Source organism: Eubalaena glacialis, chromosome 9 (assembly GCF_028564815.1).
Source record: "Eubalaena glacialis isolate mEubGla1 chromosome 9, mEubGla1.1.hap2.+ XY, whole genome shotgun sequence".
NCBI lineage: Eukaryota > Metazoa > Chordata > Mammalia > Artiodactyla > Balaenidae > Eubalaena > Eubalaena glacialis.
The window spans coordinates 82873250-82893846 of record NC_083724.1 but is presented as its reverse complement, the minus strand read 5'-3'; the positions used below and the strand labels follow the sequence as shown (position 1 = coordinate 82893846).

Below are 20597 nucleotides of genomic sequence, written 5' to 3'. Positions count from 1 at the left end.
CGGGGCTGGGGAGCAGGCACACTATCTGGTGGTGTCTAAGGTAGTGGGGGGCTGGGACTAGGATGAGGCCAGAGAGGTGCCTGAAGTACACACTCCCAAGGGTCCTGCACTTGCCTCACCCTCCTCCTGGCGCTGTTCTGAGGATGAGCAAGGCCCAGGCCTCTCACTTCTTAGGATTCTGATATATTAAAAATAGAAGGAACATGATTATAAAAAAATGTACATTCTAAAAATTTGACATTCTAATGAGTAAAAATACAAAAGACTACATGTATAACCGTCTGGAAGCAACATCAAAAGTCTAAATATGTGGCTCAGAATGAATGTGAGGCCCAGGCAAGGTGCCCATCCTGACACCTTACCACCACCACAGTGTTGGCCATGACAGGTCCTGTCTGGGGCCTCTCCATTTGATCACAGGTTGCAAAGCCAAGCCTCAGGATTTCTCCCACCCTGTAACCCAGCTTTGCCTCTAGGCTCAGAGCCCACATCTATTAGGGATGCCCCAGCTCCCTTTGTCATCCCTACCTTTCACATAGGACTAGGCTCCCAGGCTCCTCCCCATCTCTGTTGCTAAGTCCAGTGGTTATTTCTTCTCACTTTCAATTGACACAGTTACTCTTAAAAGACTCCTTTGGCTTACAGGACACTACTCTCTTCCTTCATTGCCTCCTTTGCTAGATCTGGCTCATTTCCTCAACCTCTCACTTCCCAGGTTTACACTGCTCTGAGGTGATCTCAACCATTTCATGATTTTAAATACCATCTAGGGAATTCCCTGGAGGTCCAGTGGTTAGGACTGGACGCTTCCACTGCTGGGTCCCAGGTTCAATCCCTGGCTGGGGAACTATGATCCCACAAGCCCCACGGTGTGGCCATAAATAAATAAATACCATCTATATGTCTATATACTAGTTTTACTGAGATACAATTGACATGTAAGGTTTTATTAGTTTAAGGTATACAACATAATGATTTGATATATGTCTATATTGTGAAATGATCACCACAAGTTTAGTTAACATCCATCACCTCACATGGTTACAAAACTTTTTTTTCCTGTGATGAGCAATTTCAAGACCTGCTCTCTTAGCAACTTTCAGATATACAATATAGTATTATTGACTATAGTCATTATGCTGTACATTACATCCCCAGGACTTATTTATCTTAAAACTGGAAGTTTACCTTTTGACCACCTTCACCCATTTTCCCCCTGGCCCTGCCTCACCCCTGGCCTCTGGCAACCACCAATCTGTTCTCTGTTTCTGTGACTTGAGTTTTTTTGTTTGTTTGTTTTTAGATCCCACGTATAAGTGAGAACATATAGCATTTGTCTTTATCTGATTATTTCGCTTAGCATAATGCCCTCAAGGATGAACGAATAAGAAAATGTGGTATATATCTACAATGGAATATTATTCAGCCATGAAAAAGAAGGAAACCCTGCCATTTGCAACAACATGGTTGGATCTTGAGGACCATCTATGTATCTTATGCCTAATTTTTTGTCTCAGTCTAAACCTCCTCTGAGCTCAAGTGTTCAATGCGAACTGATTTCTCTCCCAATCCTGCACCTCCTGTAGTCTTTACTGCCTCAATTAAGGGTACCTCCATTTACCCAGCTGCCTAGGCCAAAAAACCTTGGAGTCATCTTGGATACCTCCCATTCTGTCACATTCTACATTCAAGACATCAACAGATACTGTCAGGTTTATCTTCAAAACATATTCAGAATCTAACCACTTCTTGCCACCTCCACTGCTATCACCCTGGTCCAAGCCAGCATCATCTCTTGCCTGGATTACTGCAAAGTCCTAATTGAGCCTCATGCTTGCATCCCTTGTGGAGGGTTCTCCACACAACAGCCAGAGTCAGACTTTCACTCTTCGCTCAGACATTTCCAATGCTTCCCATCTCATTCAGTCCTTTCACTGCCTCCAAGAACCTGCTCCAAGGTCCATGTTACCTCTGACCAAACATCCAACCATTCACCTTGGCCACTGTGTTCTAGCCGAGATGCCTCCTTGCTTTTCTTCTGACACATCACACTTCCACCTCAGGATATTTGCACCTGCTGTTCTCCTGACTCCATGGCTCTTCCTCCCCTCCTTCAGTTTCTGCTCAGCGAGTCCTTCCCTTAACATTTGGGTAATATCAGCCCTTCTGTGTTGGTTTTAAAATACCTACAGGGGACATCCCTGGTGGTGCAGTGGTTAAGACTCCAAGCTCCCAATGCAGGGGGCCCAGGTTCAATCCCTGGTCAGGGAACTAGATCCCACATGCATGCTGCAACTAAGAGTTCGCATGCCACAACTAAGGAGCCTGCCTGCTGCAACTAAGACCCAGCACAACCAAATAAATAAATAAATAAAATGAAATACCTCCATATAATTTTTGATACTCTTCCCTTTAAGAAGTGAAGCCTAGGGACTTCCCTGGTGGCACAGTGGTTAAGAATCTGCCTGCCAATGCAGGGGACACGGGTTCGAGCCCTGGTCTGGGAAGATCCCACATGCCGCAGAGCAACTAAGCCCGTGTGCCACAACTACTGAGCCTGCGCTGTAGAGCCCGCGAACCACGACTACTGAAGACCATGCGCCTAGAGCCGGTGGTCCGCAACAAGAGAAGCCACCACAATGAGAAGCCCACGCACTGCAAGGTAGAGTAGCCCCTGCTCACCGCAGCAATGAAGACACACCTCAGCCAAAAATAAATAAATAAATAAATTTATTTTAAAAAAAAAGAAGTGAAGCCTAATTCCCTTCCCCTTGAATGCAGGCTGGACTTAGTTATGTACTTTTAACAACTAATATATGGCAGAAGTGACGGTGTATGACTTCTAAAACTAGGCCATAAAAAGCACTCTTCCCTCTTTAGTCACTCTCTCTGGGGGAAACCAACTGCCATGTTGGGAGGACACTCTGGTATGAGGTCCTCTCCCATGGAGAGGCCCACCTAGGGAGAACAGCCTCCTGCCAACGGCCATGTGAGTGAAGTGGATCTTCCAGTCCCAGTCAAATCTTCAGATGACTGCATCCCTAGCCAACATTTTTACTACAACCTCATGAAAGACAGCACCACTCAGCCAAGCCACTCTCGAATTCCCTATCCACAGAATTGTGAAAACATAGATGTTTTTTCAAGCTGCTAAGTTTGAGTGTAATTTGTTGCACAGCAATAGGTAACTAATGACACCCTTCCCTTTCTATTCCCCCCAACCCAGATTTATTTTTCTCCATTTTACTTATCACCATGTGACACAATATACATTTCCCCCACTGGAATTATGCCATTATAATAAGGACTTTGTTTTATTTACTCCTGTGTCCAACAGTGCCTCGCATAAAGTAAGTGCTCAGTAAGTATGTGTTGGATTAATAGGTGTCTGGGTCAGTCTGTGTCTCTGTGAGGTATAGGATCAGAGGGGGCTATGTGTGGGTATGAGACAGCCTTTCCTCTTCAGAGATGGAGAGAGAGAGAAACCAGGTTCCAGTCAGGTTATTCCTTCCCCTTTGCCCTTCCCAGTTGTACCCTCCTGGCTCAGACCCCAAAGGTGAATTTACTATGCTTGATTGATTCTTTTCTTTTGGGAGTAGCGTCCAAGTCCCTTGCCCCTCTCCACCCCCTCCAAAGCAATCTCCAAACCCTCAGAACTGGAATTTCCCCAAGCCAGTTCCTACCTTTCCAACAGGAATCTTACCTTCGTCTCTCTCCAGGCACTTCCTCTCTTCTGAGCAGCTAGGGAAGCTGGGGGGGGCGGGGGGGCAGTGGGGAGGCAAGCTGAGCACAGGAGTTGCCTTGGAGAGGGATGGCAGCGGAGGGGGCTGGACTCTGCCCAAGGAGAACTTATACCACACCAAGCTATGGGGGCAGGGACATTGGATCTGAAGGTGGTTGGATCACCAATGCCTCTTGGTGGAAGTGGGGTCTGACTGGCTGGCAGACCTGAAATCTGAGTGGGTGGGCACTGGAGTGTGAGCAGGACTGAGCCTCAGTGTGGCTGGCCAGAGATGGGCCAAAGAGAATGTGGACTTAGTGCCACAGTGGGAGCTGGGCTGGGAACAAGGGTGGAGGCTGGAGACAGTGAGAGCAGGGGGCTGTCACCCACCACAAGATCCTGGTGAGAAGAGCTGGTGGTCCAGACCAGGGCAAGCTGGGTCTGAGAGGAGCAGACTCATTGGGAGAGGGTTGGGGAGGAGGCAAAAGTTACCCCTGAATTTCTGCCCCCTCGAGGAATCTTGGCCCTGAGACCAGTGTGCCTCACTGGGTATGAATGAGGTCAGGTGGTGCTCCCCGGTGCTGAGTTTGACACAGCAGTTTCACACCTATGCCAGGTATCAATCCTACAGAGGCGTGTTGTTCACTCACACACTTGGCATCACCTCCCGGTGACTCTCAATGCTTTTAGTAGGTCGATTCCCTTCCACACAGGAAGAAACTGGGGAATGGATGAGGGTGCTTAAGAGGAGTGGGGTCCAGGGCTGCTAAGGAACAGCATCTCAGCATCTGGAGGATAACTGGGAGTAGGGTGGGCCTGGAGCAGTTGGCTAAAGGTGTCTGGAGCTAGAGATTGGGGAGTCATGCAAACATGGGTGGAGGATGTATGTGAGGATGGGCAAAATGCTGATCACCATTGAAATTCTGAGGATTGCCAGAGGTTCATTATACTATTCACTCTTCTTGGGTATATGTTTGAAAATTTCCATAATAGAACGTCAAAAGAGCTAAAAGCCATGTGGCTTTGTACCTGCAGGTGGTATGTGTACCCTGCTGCTGGTGTGGAATGAGCTCAGAGATCTCTGAGTGTGTGGGTGCAGAAGTGAGTTCACCACCATGTGTGCGTATTGTGCAAACTGCAGCATGCGTGCAGTTGGGGACAGCACCTGGGCAGGGCAGGGGAGAAGCTTCTGTTCTGCCCAGGCCCTCCACTCTCACCCCAGCACCCCGCAGAGTTAGTCCCCTCAGATCACAGCCTGTCCAGGCCATTGGCGCTGTAGTATTTATGTAACCAAGTATGTGAGACGGGGCGGCTGTGTACCTTGAACTTGTGACAGGGTGTGTTGGTGTGTGAACACGAATGTTTGTATGTGGATGCCGGGCACTGAGTACGGGTGTGGGGACCCCCCGCTCCCGGACTTGTGAGGCTGGGAGGGGCCCTGGTCCGGAGTTCGGTGGTGGTGGACTCCTCACTCTCCTTTGCACGATTCCCAGCAGCACTCCAGCGCCCTCTCCCCCCGCCCCGAATCTGGCTGTATGGAGGGTGGGAGACACCTGTTGGGGGGCTGGAAGCGGCAGAGCCCACCGGGGCCTCTCCCCCTGCGCCCCCGCCCGCCCTGCCCCTCTCGGGTCCCGCCCCCGCGGCCGCAGCCGGCAGAGCAGCGAGTGAGCGCCCCTCGGCCGGAGGAGCGCGCGGCGGCAGGAGCGCAGGGCAAGGGCCCCGCACAGGGAACCGAGCTGAGACAGGGGCCGCCCGACAGGCGGGCTGAGCGGAGGGAGCGCCGTGGAGACGCCGGGGGCAGCGGGCCGCGCCAGGCTGGTGAGTGTGGCCGCGGGGAGCCTGAGAGCGGGCGTGGAGACGCGGCTGTCCCCGTCCCCGTCCCCATCCCGGGCTCTACCCCCCGGCACCCTCTGTTCTCGCTCCTCCTCGGTTCTAGTCCTCTGCGTCTCTGCCCCGTCTCTCCGTCTGTTTTCCCTGTCTCTGTCCCCCTCTATTTACTGTCTCGCCCTGTCTCTATTTCTAATCTCTTTCTTCTGTCTCTGTCTCCTGCGGCGTCGGTCTTTGCCTGTCTCTCTCAACCCCGGCCTCAGTATTTGTCTCCCTCTGCCTCTGTCTGTCGGTCTCCCTGGACTGCTTGTCACTCAGGTCTTTGATATTTATCTCTTGCTCCTCTATCTCTCTTACCTTCCCGGTCTCTCTACCGGATATCTCTATCAATCTCGTCTCTCCCCGTCTCTGTCTCTGTCTGATATTTCTGTCACTCTCCACCTTGGTCCCTCTCAGTCTCTCGTCTCTCGCCATCTCTCATTTCTATCCCCCTATCTCCCTGTCATTGTCTCTCTCCCTCTCTGTTGGATCTCTCTCTCCTCCATCTCTCTCTGTTTCTTGGACCTTGTCACCCTCGTTGATCTGCTCAGTCTCTACCTGTCCTCGGTCGATGTCTGTTTCTGTCTCTTTGGGTCTGGTCTCTGTCTCTCCTGCTCTTTTTACCTCTCTGTCCACCTCTGAGAAAGCTGTCTTTCTGTCTTTTTCCTTATGGCCCCCCTGCATGTCCCTGAATCCATAACCACCTCCCCTTGTGTTGGGGGCTTTGGGGGAGCGGGTGCAACACGCATAATTCTCTCTCCCACAGGCAGCCCTTTCCTCAGGGCCGCGCCTGGTGCCAGCCGCCCCACCAGTGGGGGGACTGCGCCTGGAAGCTGTAATGGAGGCCCTGCAGAGACAGCAGGCAGCCCGACTGGCTCAGGGGGTGGGGCCTTTGGCCCCTCCACGCCCACCACCACCACCGCCGAGGCCTTCCTTTCCTGGATCCCGGACCCTGCAGGCCCCTGACGGGGGCTTGGGGGAGGTTGGAGCTGAGGAAGAGGAGGATGCCCAAGAGGATGAGGAAGGAGAGGAAGCTGGCGCAGAAGACGAGGCAGCCGAGGAGAGCCACCCAGGGACCCGGGGCACCAGCTCACCTTCCAGCCAGCTCCCTGGACCTCATCCCCATGAGTGGACCTATGAGGAGCAGTTCAAGCAGGTAGGACCCTCTCAGTGTCAGGCCCTCCCCCTTCTTACTCTCTGGGCAAAAGCAGAGCAAGGTGATCAGTAGCCGCCCCCCCCCCCCCCCACTGCGCTCTGCAGGATGGAAAGACAGAGACATAGAGACCTGGAGAGAGACAGTGGGAAGACTGAAGGCTAGACGGGGACTGGGAGGGAGAGACAGACATGCTGAGACATGGAAAGAAGTGCGTAGGCACACCCCGTGAGGTGCAGGAGACGCCCAGAAACATGGAGGCCGACAGACTGGAGGCTCTTGGTGAAGCTGGAAGGGAAAGTGGGAGGGGTGCAGGAGCCTTCAAGAATTCTGAGGGAGGGGGATCTGGGGATCCCAGTGCCAGCACTACCGTACCTTCTCACACATCAAGTCACAAGGTCATATTCCAGTGACTAGTGGGGGTGTTCTGGGCTGTCTACTTCTGTCTTGGAAGTGGAATGGAGGTTGCCGCTCCTTTGGCAAGCTGATACCCATCTCATCTCTTCCTTGTTACATTCTCCCCAGCCATGGCCTCTCCCCTGCCTGAGTTCTATGGGTGACATTTCCCAGCCTGTGATGGCCACTACAGCCTCAGTGTGACTAAAGGGCTCCTGTGCAGCTGGGAATGACAAGACCTTACTCACAGGGCCTTAATTTGAGGTTCTTCATCCCTGCGGAACCCATCTGGATGTTATTCTAAGGCACTACTCTAGGCTGTCATTAAGAAGATGTTATGCAGGGCTGAGATCCTAGGTGGTGTTACTCGTAGGGTGTTGGTTTTGGGTATTTTCCAGAAGTGTTAATCTATGCTTAGACTCTGTGGTGTTAGTGTAAAACTGATAGTGTTACCCGGGGCTCTGTTACTCTGGAGATGTGACTCTAGCGACTGTTTCTCCTGGGTGTAATTCTGGGGATTATTACTTGGAGACTGTGTGTGTTTTTTGTGGGTATCCATCTAAGACGTAGGGCTCAGTTCTTGTGGGAGTGTAGATCTAAAGGTGCATCTTTGGGGTTTGCTACTCATGGGTGTTTTTTTGCTCTGAGAGTTCTTATTGGTGGGTGGAGTGTTACCTATGGGTGTTACGCAGGGACTGTCACTCTGGGTAAAAGACTCTGTTACTTTAGGGATTGTCCCTCCTGGGGGGTATTTGAGAGCTGATACTGGAAGTAGAGCTCCAGGTGACTGAGAATAGGTGGGATAACCCCTGGACCTTTCAAGTCCTGACCCTACATATCCTGGGTGATTCAGGGCCATTGCCTCTGTGGCAGCTTCTGTAGTGCAGGAAGCTGTTCCTGGAAGATATGTGGGCTGAGGGGCCCAAGGTTTCCATCCAGGAGCTTTTCTGAGCATCCACCCTGCCTGAGGGATGGGTTAGAGGCATCTCTGCCCCTCATCCCCACCCCTGGCACACAGACATGTGAACAGCAAGAAGCCCTTGCAGGTATGAATGAGTGAATGAGTGGCTCAGATATATCTGTCGGTTTCCTCAATGTGGAACACAGCGCCAGCCTGACTTCCTCCCTGGGGCTCTGGAAGGCAGGCTAAGCCTCCGTAGCTTTCTCTCTTCCCCTGCTCCCCAGATGGGTGGTTTGAGCTGCCCAGGGCACCACTGGCCAGTAGAGGGTCTCTGTGTGTATCAGGAAAAAAAGTACCCACACCTGCCCCCAGGGGAGAGAACCCAATGCTCTCTCAGGAAGTCTACATTTCAGAACTTACCCCTTCAGCTGGGGACCCTTAATCCGGGGGTTGGAGTCCAAAGGGTCCCGGGTGGTGGTGGGGGGCTGGGTAGCAGAGCTGGAAAATGACCTCAGTTTTTCCCCAGCTGTACGAGCTCGATGCAGACCCCAAGAGGAAAGAATTTCTGGATGACCTGTTTAGCTTCATGCAGAAGAGGGGTGAGTGGGTTGATGTAAGGGAAGGACCCCCACTTACCAGGTTTGAGGAAGGGAAACCCCAGGGTTTAGTCCTCAGTTTGGGTCCTTTTTGCAGAGGCCTGGGCTTGGCAGCACGTATCCTTTGGGCCCTCAATAGCGTCTTTAACCTCTGACCCTGCCCCCCTTCTCCACCCAGGGATTAATTAGTGGCCAACCCACTGGCAGGTTAATGAGTGTGGGATCAATTGGGAGGGTGGGAGGGGGAACGGGTAGGAGGCTGGCCTGGGGTGGGGGGGTTCCCAGAATTGGGGGACTGGGATGGGAATGCCTTGGTCCTCTTCCCTGCCACTTCTTCCAGCCTTGTCTCTCCTCAGTTTCCCCTTGTTTCAGGCAGCAAACACCCAAGGTGTTCTGCATCAGGAAGGACTGGAATTAGACTGAAGGGAGGACTTCTCAAGGGGTAGGCAGGGGCTGTGGAGGAGAAGGAATTCCTTTCCAGGAATCTCAGAGCCAGAAGTGAATGCAAGAAGGGTCCAGGAGGGGATCAGGCTGGGCGGCAGTCCATCACTTAGGCTTCTTCCCAGATTCATGGGTCCGAAGACTGACTCATTATCTCTCTCTACAAAGCTAATTAACTCACTCCACGAGTGTGGCCTGATAAGCTGCTAATTAACTGGCTGCACTGCCCCCCTCCCTTAGTGCAGCTGCTGGCCAAAGTCCCTCAGGCCCCCACCCCAGGCCCAGCACCCCTTTCGGGTCCCTTCCTAACCAGGAACCCTCCGTGGGGCTCCAGGTCCTTTGGCTCCCAAGGAAGGCCCGGTCATTCTGGTCCCAACGTCCCCTCCCTGCCCCTTCCTCCTGGTCTCCCCTCCACTGGGGGGTGGGGTAGGGTGGTCTGAGCAGATCCTAGCGCCCCCTTCCTCCCAGCTCTGCCTCCCTCAGGTCCCTGCCTTCCTCTGCTCCCTGTGCGGGGGGAGGGGATCCCGCGGGGCCGATAATTTCCCCCCATTAATCAGGCCGCAGCTAATTGTTCGGGTCCAAAGGCGGCAGCGGAAGGGGACGGGATCGGTAAGGAATTAACTGGGGCCCATCGCTCAGCGCAGACAGGCCCCTTTGTCAGGACTGGCCGGCGGGGGCGGCGGGGACAGCGGAGTCGGCGAGCCGAGGCGGGGGCTGCTTCTTCTCCCATCCACCATCCCCCCGCCTCTGGCAGCCACCCCGGGCCGCTGCTTAGGGGAGTCTGGCTCTTCAGCACAGTCAGGAAGTCCTTCCTATGGTCTACCCCAGAGGTCGGCAAACTAAAGCCTGCGGGCCACATCTAACAACCCATGAGAAAAGAATGTTTTTCACATTTTTAAATAATGGAAAAAATTAAAAGACGAATAACATTTCTGGACGTGTGAAATTCGAATTTCAGAGTCTGTAAATAAAGTTTTATTGGAACAGAGCCGCGTTCATTCCTTTAAATATCCTCTATAGCTGCTTTCAGGCTGCAGTTGCAGAGTGGAGTAGTTCTGACAGAGACTGTTTGGCCTGCAAAGCCTAAAACATTTACCATCTATATGGCCCTTTACAGAAGAAGTTTGCCAACCCCTGGTCTAGCCTCCCATCCTTCCTGCTACAATGGAGGCCTTGGGGGCTCTGTGGGCTCTGCCTGCAACCCCACCTCCCCATCCCTCCCTGTTCCCCTCCTTTCTTGACGGTCCCGCCCTGTACCTGGGGCTCACCCAGGCAGGTCCAGGCAGCCGACTCCTCGAGTCCCTGAGGATGCCCGCAGACAAGGTCTCAGTCTTAGTGTCTGACTCTCTGCCAACCCCCCGACCAGGGACGCCAGTGAACCGTGTGCCCATCATGGCGAAGCAGGTGCTGGACCTGTACGCGCTGTTTCGCCTGGTGACGGCCAAGGGCGGTCTGGTGGAAGTCATCAACCGCAAGGTGTGGCGGGAGGTCACGCGCGGCCTCAGCTTGCCCACCACCATCACGTCGGCCGCCTTCACTCTACGCACCCAGTGAGGCCAGGCGCGCGCGCGAGCGGTGGGAGCAAGGCGCGGGAGGCGGGGGTGGGGCGCGGGGCGCGGGGCGCGGAGGGCCCCGGGGGTTCGTGTCCGGGGGTGGGGCTTGATCAGCTGGGCCCAGCCTCCCACCCCACCCCGTCCGCCCCTAGGTACATGAAGTATCTGTACCCGTACGAGTGTGAGACGCGGGCGCTCAGCTCCCCGGGGGAGCTCCAGGCCGCCATCGACAGCAACCGGCGGGAAGGCCGTCGTCAAGCTTACACCACCGCCCCACTCTTCGGCTTGGCGGGGCAGCCCTCTCGGGGCACTCTTGGCCCCGTCTCGGGTCCCGGGCCCGCCCCTCCCGCGCCCACGCCCACGCCCGGCCGCCGCACTGCTCAGGGCTCCGCCTCCGGCCTGCCGGCGCACGCCTGCGCGCAGCTGAGCCCGAGCCCCATTAAGAAAGGTGTGAGGGGAGAGCGGCTGAACTTTGAGGGTCTCTGAGACCTAGGGGGACGCTGAGATATAGGGAACATTAAAATGTGGGAACTCTGAGGTCTGGGAGCATCGAAGTATGGGGACAGTAAGGACTGACTTATTTAACAACCGAAAGCAAGGAAATCCCCCAAATTGTCTGGGACAAACCTAGTCAGATATATTGACCTTTTGGGGTTCTGCAGCTTCAGAGCCTCTATTCGGAGACTGGATGGGAGGGGAGATTGAACTTGGTGCTTGAGCTTGGGTGACCTCCCTTGGTCCCAGGCCTGTGGGGAGAACCAGATGCAGAGACAGAGTTGGTTGGGTCAGGGGAGCTAAATGACCTGTTTTTTTCAGAGGAGAGCGGAATTCCAACCCCTCGACTGGCACTGCCTGTGGACCTAGCCTTTGGACCTGCACGTGAGAAGTTGGCACCAGAGGAGCCACCAGAGAAGAGGGCTGTACTGATGGGGCCCATGGACCCACCTCGACACGGCGCACCCCCCAGTTTCCTGCCCCGTGGCAAGGTTCCCCTGAGGGGTGAGGAGGGGCTTGTTGCTGAGAGGGCTTAGGGCCTGTGCAATGAGGGAGGACAGACCCATCACCCCATAGGCATTGGAGGTGGGGTAGATAGATCCCTCAGTAGACAACTCTGTGATTACAGGTGTGGGGCTGAATTGGAATGGGGGCTGTCTATAGGGATGGAGGGGGGAGCTTGTAAGTCTGAAGTCTGATTCCCCAAAATGTGACTCCCCTGCCCCCTCCTGGACAGAAGAGCAGTTGGATGGGCCTCTCAATCTGGCAGGCAGTGGTATCAGCAGTATCAACATGGCCCTAGAGATCAACGGGGTGGTCTACACTGGTATGGGTACTGCAGGCTGTCTATACTGGCATGAGGTCAGGGGTATTTACACTGGCATGGGGATTTTAGACTTTCTCTACTAGCATGAGGTTCAGAGATATCCAAACTTGCATGGGTAACATGGGGTTCAGGGGATTGCTACACTGGCATGGATTAAAGGGGGTGTCTACATGGCATGGGATCCAAGGCATGACCTCTCTGGCATGAATACCATGGGATGTCTTGTCATGGGCCTATATATCAGTGTAAATATTTCTCGTTTACCTGTTGGAGGGTATCTGTATTGGCACAGGAGTCTCTAACTGACTCAAGGGGCTTGTCCTCATTGGTTGCAGCAGGGCTCTGTGTGTGGTGTTCTAGCAATCAGGACACTGACTTTTGTTTCCCGCTTCTGTTTCTTTGCCTCCCCTTTTTCTGCTTGTGTTTGCCCTCTACCATCTCCTCACCCCTTTGCCAGGCGTCCTCTTTGCCCGTCGCCAGCCCGTGCCAGCTTCCCAGGGCCCAGCCAACCCTGCACCCCCACCCCTGACAGGGCCCCCTTCCAGCGCCTCACCCTGAGAGCTCACACCTGAAATTGAGAGTCCCAACCCCATTGCTGAGGGGGGAGGAGACACCCCTCCAACCCATTCTTCCAAGGTGCCCATTCTGGGACCCAGCCCTGGGAGGTGGCCACTCCCCCCCTCAACCATGCCATGTGGACTTGAAGCCAAAGAGATTTCTTCTGATGTTACTTCTACCTCATTGCAAAAGGAGGGCACCTCCTCCCTGGCCAACTCCAGCAGCATCTACCAAAGAGTTCTTCCCCCGGTAACCCCCATCATCTCCTCATGTGCTCCCCTGTGTCAATATCATCTCTAGGACTCCACCTCTTCGAGTCAGACCTGCTTCTCTTCAGGAGCCAGGTGAAGGGTTGAGTTGGGGTGTTGTGAAGATGTCCCTCAGGTCACATCTGGATAATAAAGCTGCGGTCCCTCCCTCTCCAGTGCCTCCTCTCCTTCTTGTTTGGGCCTGTGGGTGGGGGAGGAATTATGTGGTATACACAGGCTGTGTTGGGCCAGGGGTTCTCAGAGAAGACAGAATAGCAAAGGCCATGAGTAGGAGAGCTCAGTCTCATGAATCAGACTGCCTGAGTTCAAATCCCGATTCTGCCACTACAATGTTGAGTGTCCTTGGCACGACACTTAATCGCCTGAACCTTGGAAGACTCCAAAAGATTATGGTATCTCACAGGGCTTCCTACAATTCTATGGGAATGGACCAGTCTTAGAATAATGGGTATATTTATATGTGCAACCTCGGAGAATGGGGTAGGGAAACCTCTTTGGTACCCTGGAATTTGGTGCCCTGGAATAAAGGCAAAGGTTGTCTTGACGAGCAGGGGCTGGAAGTTAGGGTAGGGCCTGACAGGTAGCCGTCGCCTAGGTTACCAGACAGCTTTTGACAACTTTCGTCGGCCCTGCCTGCCGCTTCCGGCATCGAAGGGCTGAATCGTGGCATCACTTCCTGTATGCAGGGGCGCCCGTCCACTCCGATTGGCCCGCCTTCTCTATTTGGACGGACGTCCCGCCCTCTGTCTGTTTCTGGCTGAGGCGGGGCGGCGGGAGCTATGGCGGCTGTGACAGATGTGCAGCGGCTACAGGCCCGTGTGGAGGAGCTGGAGCGCTGGGTGTACGGGCCTGGCGGGTCTCGCGGCTCGCGGAAGGTGAGCGATCTGGGGTCCAGTGGTCCCTCTCTGGGGCAAAGCAAGAGCGGTCTACTGGCCTGGTCCTCGAGATGGATGCTACCGTTCTAGAGTCCCGTTGCCCGCAGCCTGGCCTCTAAAATAACAAAGGTTCGAGACTTCCCGGAGCATATGGGGCCCTCGGGGTCCATTCCCACGGAGGGCACTGTGGGCTTGAGGTGGGCTCACTGTGGAGACTCCGCCTTTGCCCTCGCGGGATAGTTGGGGAGACCTGACACGCTCGAGAAACTAATGAGAGCTTCAGTAAGAGCTGAAGCCCACAGTGGAAGGGCCGTTGTGGAGCCCTGCGTAACTGCTAAGTGAATTGTGTAAAGAGAGGTCCATAGGACCCCAAAAGAGGCAGACCGGAGGTGGATAAAGAAGGCTCCAGGGGGTTAGAGGTGTGGTCTGGGAGGGCCAGGATTAGGAGGGGAAGGGATTGGGTACTGAGTGTTCAGATATGGACTGGCACTCCTTCCCACCAGTGACTGAATTTTGACAACTGTGCAGCTCAGTTTCCCTTCCATCCCCTTTTTAACTATGGAAAGACCTTTCACTGAAGGTGGAGTGTCAGGCACACCCTGGAGTTGAGTGCCTCAGAGGTAATGATGTCTGTTTGTATACTTCTTGTGGAATTAGTTGTCACTAGCAGATCGTGTCCCATGTGAGAACTGACTTCTCAGAACATTCTCTCCCTTTCACATCTATGACGCAGATCCTCCTGATTTTCCTCCTACCTCTCTGGCTGCTTCTACGCGGTCTTATTTGCCTCCCCATATATTTGACCCTTGAATATTGGCATTCCTTACCCTCTAACCTAAAACCTGTGTGAGATCATTCACTTCCATAGCCTCTCCCTCTATTCAACCCTTTAATATTGGAATTCCTCATCCTCTACCCTTAAAGCCTAGGTAGGTTCAGCCAAGAGGAGGGAATCAGGGAATAGATAGTATATGCTAATGCCCCATAAACTCTAAAGTAGTTAATCACCTCCCCAGTCGCACTTGAAACTACCCAAAGAGTACATGATTATCTCCCCCTTCACACTGAGGATTCCCGGAAGGTAGGGTTGAATCTCTTTTAATACTAGAGAAGGGGATGATTGCTGGGACAAGGAGATTTGGGAGTCTGAGGGAATGAGGGTTCTTTATCTCTTCCAAGACTTGAGCCAAGTTGTAAATCTTGGAATTAACTTCCACTCCCCCAATAGGTGGCCGATGGCCTGGTCAAGGTGCAGGTGGCTTTGGGGAACATCGCCAGCAAGAGGGAGAGGGTGAAGATTCTGTACAAAAAGAGTAAGTGCTTCCATGAGGTGCCTGCCTGCTCTCCTTCCCAAGCCTGTGCTTCCTGGTTCCCTGCCCAGGCTCTTCAGCCTAGTAGGTCACTGGAGTTGCCCTTTGGGGATAGCAGGTGAAGACATTGCCCTGATGAAATGGTGAATTGGGGTGTGCTTTCTACTTTGTGGTTAAACCCCAAGCCCATGGCAATGTCCTAAGTTATGGAATAAGAGCTCTGCCTGAAAGGTCCCCTTGGGAAAGGAGGGAGGAGGGGTATGGAATTTCCACAGGCAAGGTTCAGAGGCAGGAAAGAAATCAGGCACTGAGAGCCGCAGCCTTGGCTCAACCAGCCCTTTTTGATTATGTCAGAACTAGCAACCTGTTCAGGAACTAGAAATCAGATAAAGCTCTGGCATGTCTTGGTGGCACTGAGGGGCAAGGTGCCTTCCAGCCTTGAGGATAGATCAGTGGGAATGCTGAGGGCCCCAGGGTTTTAAAGTTTGAGGCTGGCCACCAGGTGATCAGAGGGTAGAGACAGGGAAGTGGGGATAGGGGACCTGGTGGAGGCCTGGTGGACACTGTGGGTGTCAGCTCCTCACTCAAGGGTCTCCCCAAGGCTGACCCCTCCCCTAATATCCTTCACAAGACAGATCCCCACTCCCCAACCTTACTCCATTTTCCGTCTTGCTACTTTTCTAGTTGAAGACCTGATCAAATACCTGGATCCTGAGTACATTGACCGCATTGCCATACCTGATGCCTCTAAGCTGCAGTTCATCTTAGCAGGTAGTGCTGGACAGTATGTGCATATGCATCTGGGGATGTGGATTGTGGGGGAAGTCGGGCACAGAGATAGCTTCCCTGCCGGCCCTCTCCTGGATACAGCCCTGGAAGCTGCTTTCTGGAATCTGGCCTGGTTCTGGACTGAGGCTGGAGGTGGTCCTGTGGTCCTCTAGTAGGCACTGGGGACAGTATACTTCAGAGCCAGCTGCAGACCATGGTGCCAGCCACAGTGGAAACTACTCCGGTGTTCTATCTATGGCTTGCATCTAGGATTTTCCTTCGGAACCTTCCTTACTTCTGCTCAGTAGACGTAGGAGCTTCTAGGAAAGGGTAGGGGCAGAGAGCATTGCATTTGGGAGAGGTGAGGTTATAGGCATGAGTTTCAACATCTTTCTTTCATGCAAGAAAGCGCTGGGATTTCAGAATTCTAGGCAGGAACTATTGTCTTAGCAATGTCTGCTTATCAGTTAGTTAGCCACTCCACGAGGTATGGTCTGCCAAGCACCTGTGTTTGTTCATGCATTCAAAAGTGATCATCTACTGTGATCCAGACTATCCTAGGTGTGAGGTATACAATGGTGAACCAGAACATACCTGAGCCACTGCTGTGGCTTAGACACCAAGTTCAGGAGGTCTTCTCCTGCTCCGATTATTTTTTTTTTAATTAATTATTTATTTATTTTTGGCTGCGTTGGGTTTTCATTGCTGCACGTGCACTTTCTCTAGTTGCGGTGGCTTCTCTTGTTGCGGAGCATTGGCTCTAGGCGCACGGGCTTCAATAGTTGTGGCACGCGGGCTCAGTAATTGTGGCACACGGACTTAGTTGCTCTGCGGCATGGTCTCCCAGACCAGGGCTCGAACCCGTGTCACCTGAATTGGCAAGCGGATTCTTAACCACTGCGCTACCAGGGAAGTCCGTCCTGTACTGATTCTTAAGTCCAGCCTCTCCATGCCTCCCTGTCGCCACTGCCTCAGTGTTCATCCCCTTGTACATGAATAGCTGCAGTCTCCTAAGTCCTCTTCTTGATCCTAGTCTTCCCCTTCTTGCATGTGGTTCAATATCATCTTCCCAAAACACATTTCCAACATGCTACTTTGTTTACTTTGGAACCTCAGTGTGTGTGTGTCTCTCTCCCTACTAGGATAAATTCCTAATTCCTTAGCATGCCATTCCAAGCCTTCTACAGACTTCCGGATCTACCCTCCCATCTAGCTGTTTCCTGTGCTCTCCTTGCTCCAGTTCAGCCAAATGAATTCTTTTTCCTCTACTAATTGACAAGCATTCTTGCCTCCAAATGTTTGACATAACAGTCCTCCCTTCTTGAATGCCCTTCCCACTCTGAAGCCATTGAAACCCCCTGTGCACAGGGTCATCCCAGTCCTGTTTTCCTCACCGGACTGTCCTGTTACTGTCCCAGCTCTCCAGGAACTTGTAATTGTCTGTGCCTCTCAGATCCACTGAGCAGAACCTGCCTGGTAGTTTTCCACGTCTCCTCTTTCAGACCTTCCCAGGAGCCCTGGCGTGTGGGGACCCAAGTCTGAAGTACTTTGTTTCCTGTGGAAACAGGAGGGGCTCTGAGTTTGTTGATAGGAGGCTAGAGGAAGGGCCCTCAGAGTTAAAACTTGGAGAAAGGTAGGATTTGGAGGAACTTAGAGGCTCCTTGGGCTCAAGATAGGTCAGACCAGAGGCATCCAAGAGAGGTGGAGGCAGATTGGGGGAATGTGCACATAGAGAAGGGGGCAGTGGGCAGACTAGCTGCCCCAAGCTCCAGGCTCAGCCATCTCCCCGGCCTGGTCCTCAGCCCCTTGCACGGGGGTGGCCGTGCCCAGGCTCGCCTCACTGCCACTGCCTTGTCTGTTTATGCCTCAGAGGAGCAGTTTATCCTCTCCCAGGTTGCACTTCTGGAGCAGGTGGAGGCTTTGGTGCCCATGCTGGACAGCACTCATATCAAAGGTACCTCTCTGGGGCTGCAGCTCCACTACTCTACTTGGGGAGGTGGGTGGATGGGCAGGACTTCCCTGGGCTCAGGCTAGCTCTGCTCCTTGTCTTTATCTCACCCTGGGGGTACCGGACACCTGCACTGGGATTAAAATTTCCAGGGCAGAGAGCTCAGCTTCAGAATGTCAGGCAGTTTGGCACTAAGGACACTCATGTAAGGCCAGCGGCCTCCAACTCTGGGATTCCTTCTGTCTTCTACCCCACCCCTCAGCATCTGTCCTTCAGGGTGCTGCAGAGCCCAGATTTTACTGTAAGAGTCCCTGCCAGGTGTGTCAATGTGTGTGAATTCTTCCTGCCGCACTGCCTAGTGCAGTCCCTAGGCCTGGGTTTTGACAAGCAGACGGTGACTTTAATTGTATCCAGATAGCCATCTTGTCTGTCTCTGGAGGTATTTTTCCCAGCTCCTCCTCCCTACCCCTGATCAGCTTCCTGCTGAGCATCTGACACCCTTAAGCTGTGGGCCCAGCATGGTGGCTGAGGCTCTGGGTGTTGGATTCCAGGTTGCCGGCTTAGGGACCTGGCATTCATCCTCAGCCCACCTGCAGGCTCCCTGTTCCCTAGGCCCGGCAGACCTGGTCCCGCTGGGCTGAGAGCAAAGGAACAGATCCCATGATAATCAAAGCTTTCTTTACTTGGCCCTGCTCACAGCCCTGGGGTGGGTATGGGGCAACTCTGGGAACCCCAAGGTTTCATCTTCTTCTAGGGGCCTGCATCTTCCCCTCCCCTTTGGGTCCTAGAGTAAGACTGGGGTGGGCAGGGAGTCCCACCACCACCTCCAGAAGCAGTGGTCGATGAAGCTGGCGTTTGTTTAGCTTCTCCACTCAATACTCTAATCCTACCGAAGACCTAATAGACTATTGAGCAGTCCCGGGGGAAGGCACAAACATCACTAGGCAGTGTGCGTTGTGTTTTACAGCCGTTCCTGAGCATGCCGCCCGCCTGCAGCGCTTGGCCCAGATCCACATCCAGCAGCAGGTATGGGAGGGGAGAGGACTGGAGGGGAAAATAGAGGTGGTGAGGCTCCTAGTCCCCACCCCTGCCTCCTGGGGAAGCAGCCTCAGGCTCCCCTGATGTCAGCTTCAGGGGAAATTTAGGGTTTATCCTTTGTCTTCCATCTGCCTTCCAGAAGGGAAGGGATTTGCCTACGGTCACATCCAGGTCTCCTGCCTCCCAGAGTAGGGCTACCTGGAGATATCAGAAGACTGATGTTGGGAGGTACTCATGAATTCCTGGGGATGATGTGTCCTTAACTATGGTGGAAAAGCTGTTTTTTCACTATTCCCAGGCCCTAGTGTAAAGGTCAAAGAGGGTTCAGAAATAGGGGACAGGGAGAAGGAGGCATATTCTAGCAGGAATATTTGCTTAAATGTGTGGTTCACCCCCCGTTCTGTCAGCCTTAGGACTGCAGTTAGGCTACCCATACTGGAGCCTGAAAGTGCCTCTTTAGAAATTTGCTCCTTTTGGCACTGGGGTTAAACATTACCTTTTCTAGGCTCTGTGGGGAGCGAGGGTCTCTGAGGAGGTGGGCAGTGGGAAGCGGGGGCTTTGTCCAACTCCTTTCTCTGCCACACCTTGGCTCCACAGGACCAGTGTGTGGAGATCACTGAGGAGTCCAAGGCTCTCCTGGAGGAATACAACAAGACTGTATCCTTTCTGCTCAGCCAGGCCCCTGAGGAGTGCTGTCCGGAGCCCTGTCCTTTTATTCCATTTCTAGCTCTGTCCCTCATCCCATCCCAACCAGCCTGTCTATTCCCCTGCTCCCCGACACTTTAGGCAGATGCAAACCTCTCCACTCCCTCTCTCAGATGCCCGTTCTCACCTTGACCTGCGACCAGACAATGCTTCTCTCCAAGCAGTTCGTGCAGTGGGATGAGCTACTTTGCCAGTTAGAGGCTGCCAAGCAAGTGAAGCCAGCAGAGGAGTGATGGCTGCTTCCCATCCTAGGGTGGGCCAGGGCAGCCAGGCTCCAGGCCCTGTGCCCACCTGCCCTTGTAACAGGGCAGAGCAGAGGCAGCTCTGTATTTATTGGATTCACAGCCTACCCGTATGCACTCAGGTGGGGCTCTGGGGTCAGAGGTCTGGCTACTTAAGATTTGCTATTTGCACCCCCTCCCCTCATCAGTGTCCTGTTCCAAAGACAATAAACTGTACAGATCACTGGAGGAGTTCGTTATCTTCCCGGTGTTGTATGGGTATGGTGGTGGGGATGAGGCTGATAGGCCAGAGTTGTTGGCCTTCCTGCTAGTTGGACTGAGAGCTATACTCGTCCTAGTCTGACTTTCCGGGAGAGGTAGAGCTCTCAGGATGAATGCTCTCATTTTCTTGATGTGAGTGGAACATTCGTTTATGTATCCATTTATCCCGCATTTACCAAGTACACTCTAAATGTCAGATGCCATACCAGGTGGGGAGGACACAGGTAGGGTCCACCTGATTCCTTCCCTGTACAGGCTAGCTGGGGAGACAGTCAAGGAAAAGGGGAGGGACAGGTGGCACCAGGGTTCTTTGGGGGCACAGAAGAAAAAGGAATGTGGGAAGCAGCCCTGGAGGGTGACATGCAGGGTTTTGAGAGCCAAGGGAGCAGCATGTGCAAATGCAGAGGGGAGCCTTTAAGTTTCTCTCTTGGGAGCCTACTTGGTGCTATTAGCCGAGAAGGGGAGACTAAAAGAGGTTTGGATGCAGGGGGCTTTTGGGGGGGTGGGCCGTGGGGGGCGGTGGTATGGTTGGAAAGGAGAGCATGTTAAAGAGCAGAGAAACTGATGGTCCCTCACTCCACCAAGTGTTTGCTGCCCCCTTGTGGTCTCAGGGACTGCTGTGGCTCCAGGCCCCTTTCCATCTGGCCTGCCCACCAGCCCACCGGCACGGTCTCA

General features: G+C 53.5%; 2 protein-coding genes across 4 annotated transcripts; both read left to right on the top strand.

Annotated features, from left to right (window-relative positions):
* Nucleotides 1–5525: 5525 nt before the first annotated feature.
* Nucleotides 5526–12916, top strand: ARID3C (AT-rich interaction domain 3C). The gene is made up of 8 exons (XM_061199274.1): nt 5526–5539; nt 6354–6743; nt 8564–8636; nt 10441–10624; nt 10780–11075; nt 11444–11626; nt 11859–11948; nt 12406–12916. Exons 2-8 carry the CDS (start codon nt 6426–6428, stop codon nt 12504–12506), a joined length of 1245 nt encoding a protein of 414 aa, XP_061055257.1. The 5' UTR covers nt 5526–5539; nt 6354–6425; the 3' UTR covers nt 12507–12916.
* Nucleotides 12917–13528: 612 nt separating this feature from the next.
* Nucleotides 13529–19889, top strand: DCTN3 (dynactin subunit 3). Of its 3 annotated transcripts, XM_061200523.1 has the most exons (7): nt 13529–13650; nt 14879–14963; nt 15645–15731; nt 17599–17682; nt 18644–18702; nt 19312–19371; nt 19563–19889. In XM_061200523.1, the coding sequence occupies exons 1-7, from the start codon at nt 13555–13557 to the stop codon at nt 19650–19652; spliced, it is 561 nt and encodes a 186-aa protein (XP_061056506.1). In that variant the 5' UTR covers nt 13529–13554; the 3' UTR covers nt 19653–19889. The 3 variants fall into 3 exon arrangements, with proteins under 3 accessions (XP_061056506.1, XP_061056507.1, XP_061056505.1); XM_061200524.1 differs by lacking the exon at nt 17599–17682; XM_061200522.1 differs by lacking the exon at nt 19563–19889 and having other exon boundaries at nt 19312–19515.
* Nucleotides 19890–20597: the final 708 nt, after the last annotated feature.

Coding starts and splice junctions, on each gene's coding strand:
- ARID3C (XM_061199274.1), top strand. CDS start 6,426: ATGGAGGCCCTGCAGAGACAGCAGGCAGCCCGACTGGCTCAGGGGGTG. Junction 8,637..10,440: donor TAGCTTCATGCAGAAGAGGG/GTGAGTGGGTTG, acceptor CCCCCCGACCAG/GGACGCCAGTGAACCGTGTG. Junction 10,625..10,779: donor GCCTTCACTCTACGCACCCA/GTGAGGCCAGGC, acceptor GTCCGCCCCTAG/GTACATGAAGTATCTGTACC.
- DCTN3 (XM_061200522.1), top strand. CDS start 13,555: ATGGCGGCTGTGACAGATGTGCAGCGGCTACAGGCCCGTGTGGAGGAG. Junction 14,964..15,644: donor GAAGATTCTGTACAAAAAGA/GTAAGTGCTTCC, acceptor CTACTTTTCTAG/TTGAAGACCTGATCAAATAC. Junction 17,683..18,643: donor GGACAGCACTCATATCAAAG/GTACCTCTCTGG, acceptor TGTGTTTTACAG/CCGTTCCTGAGCATGCCGCC.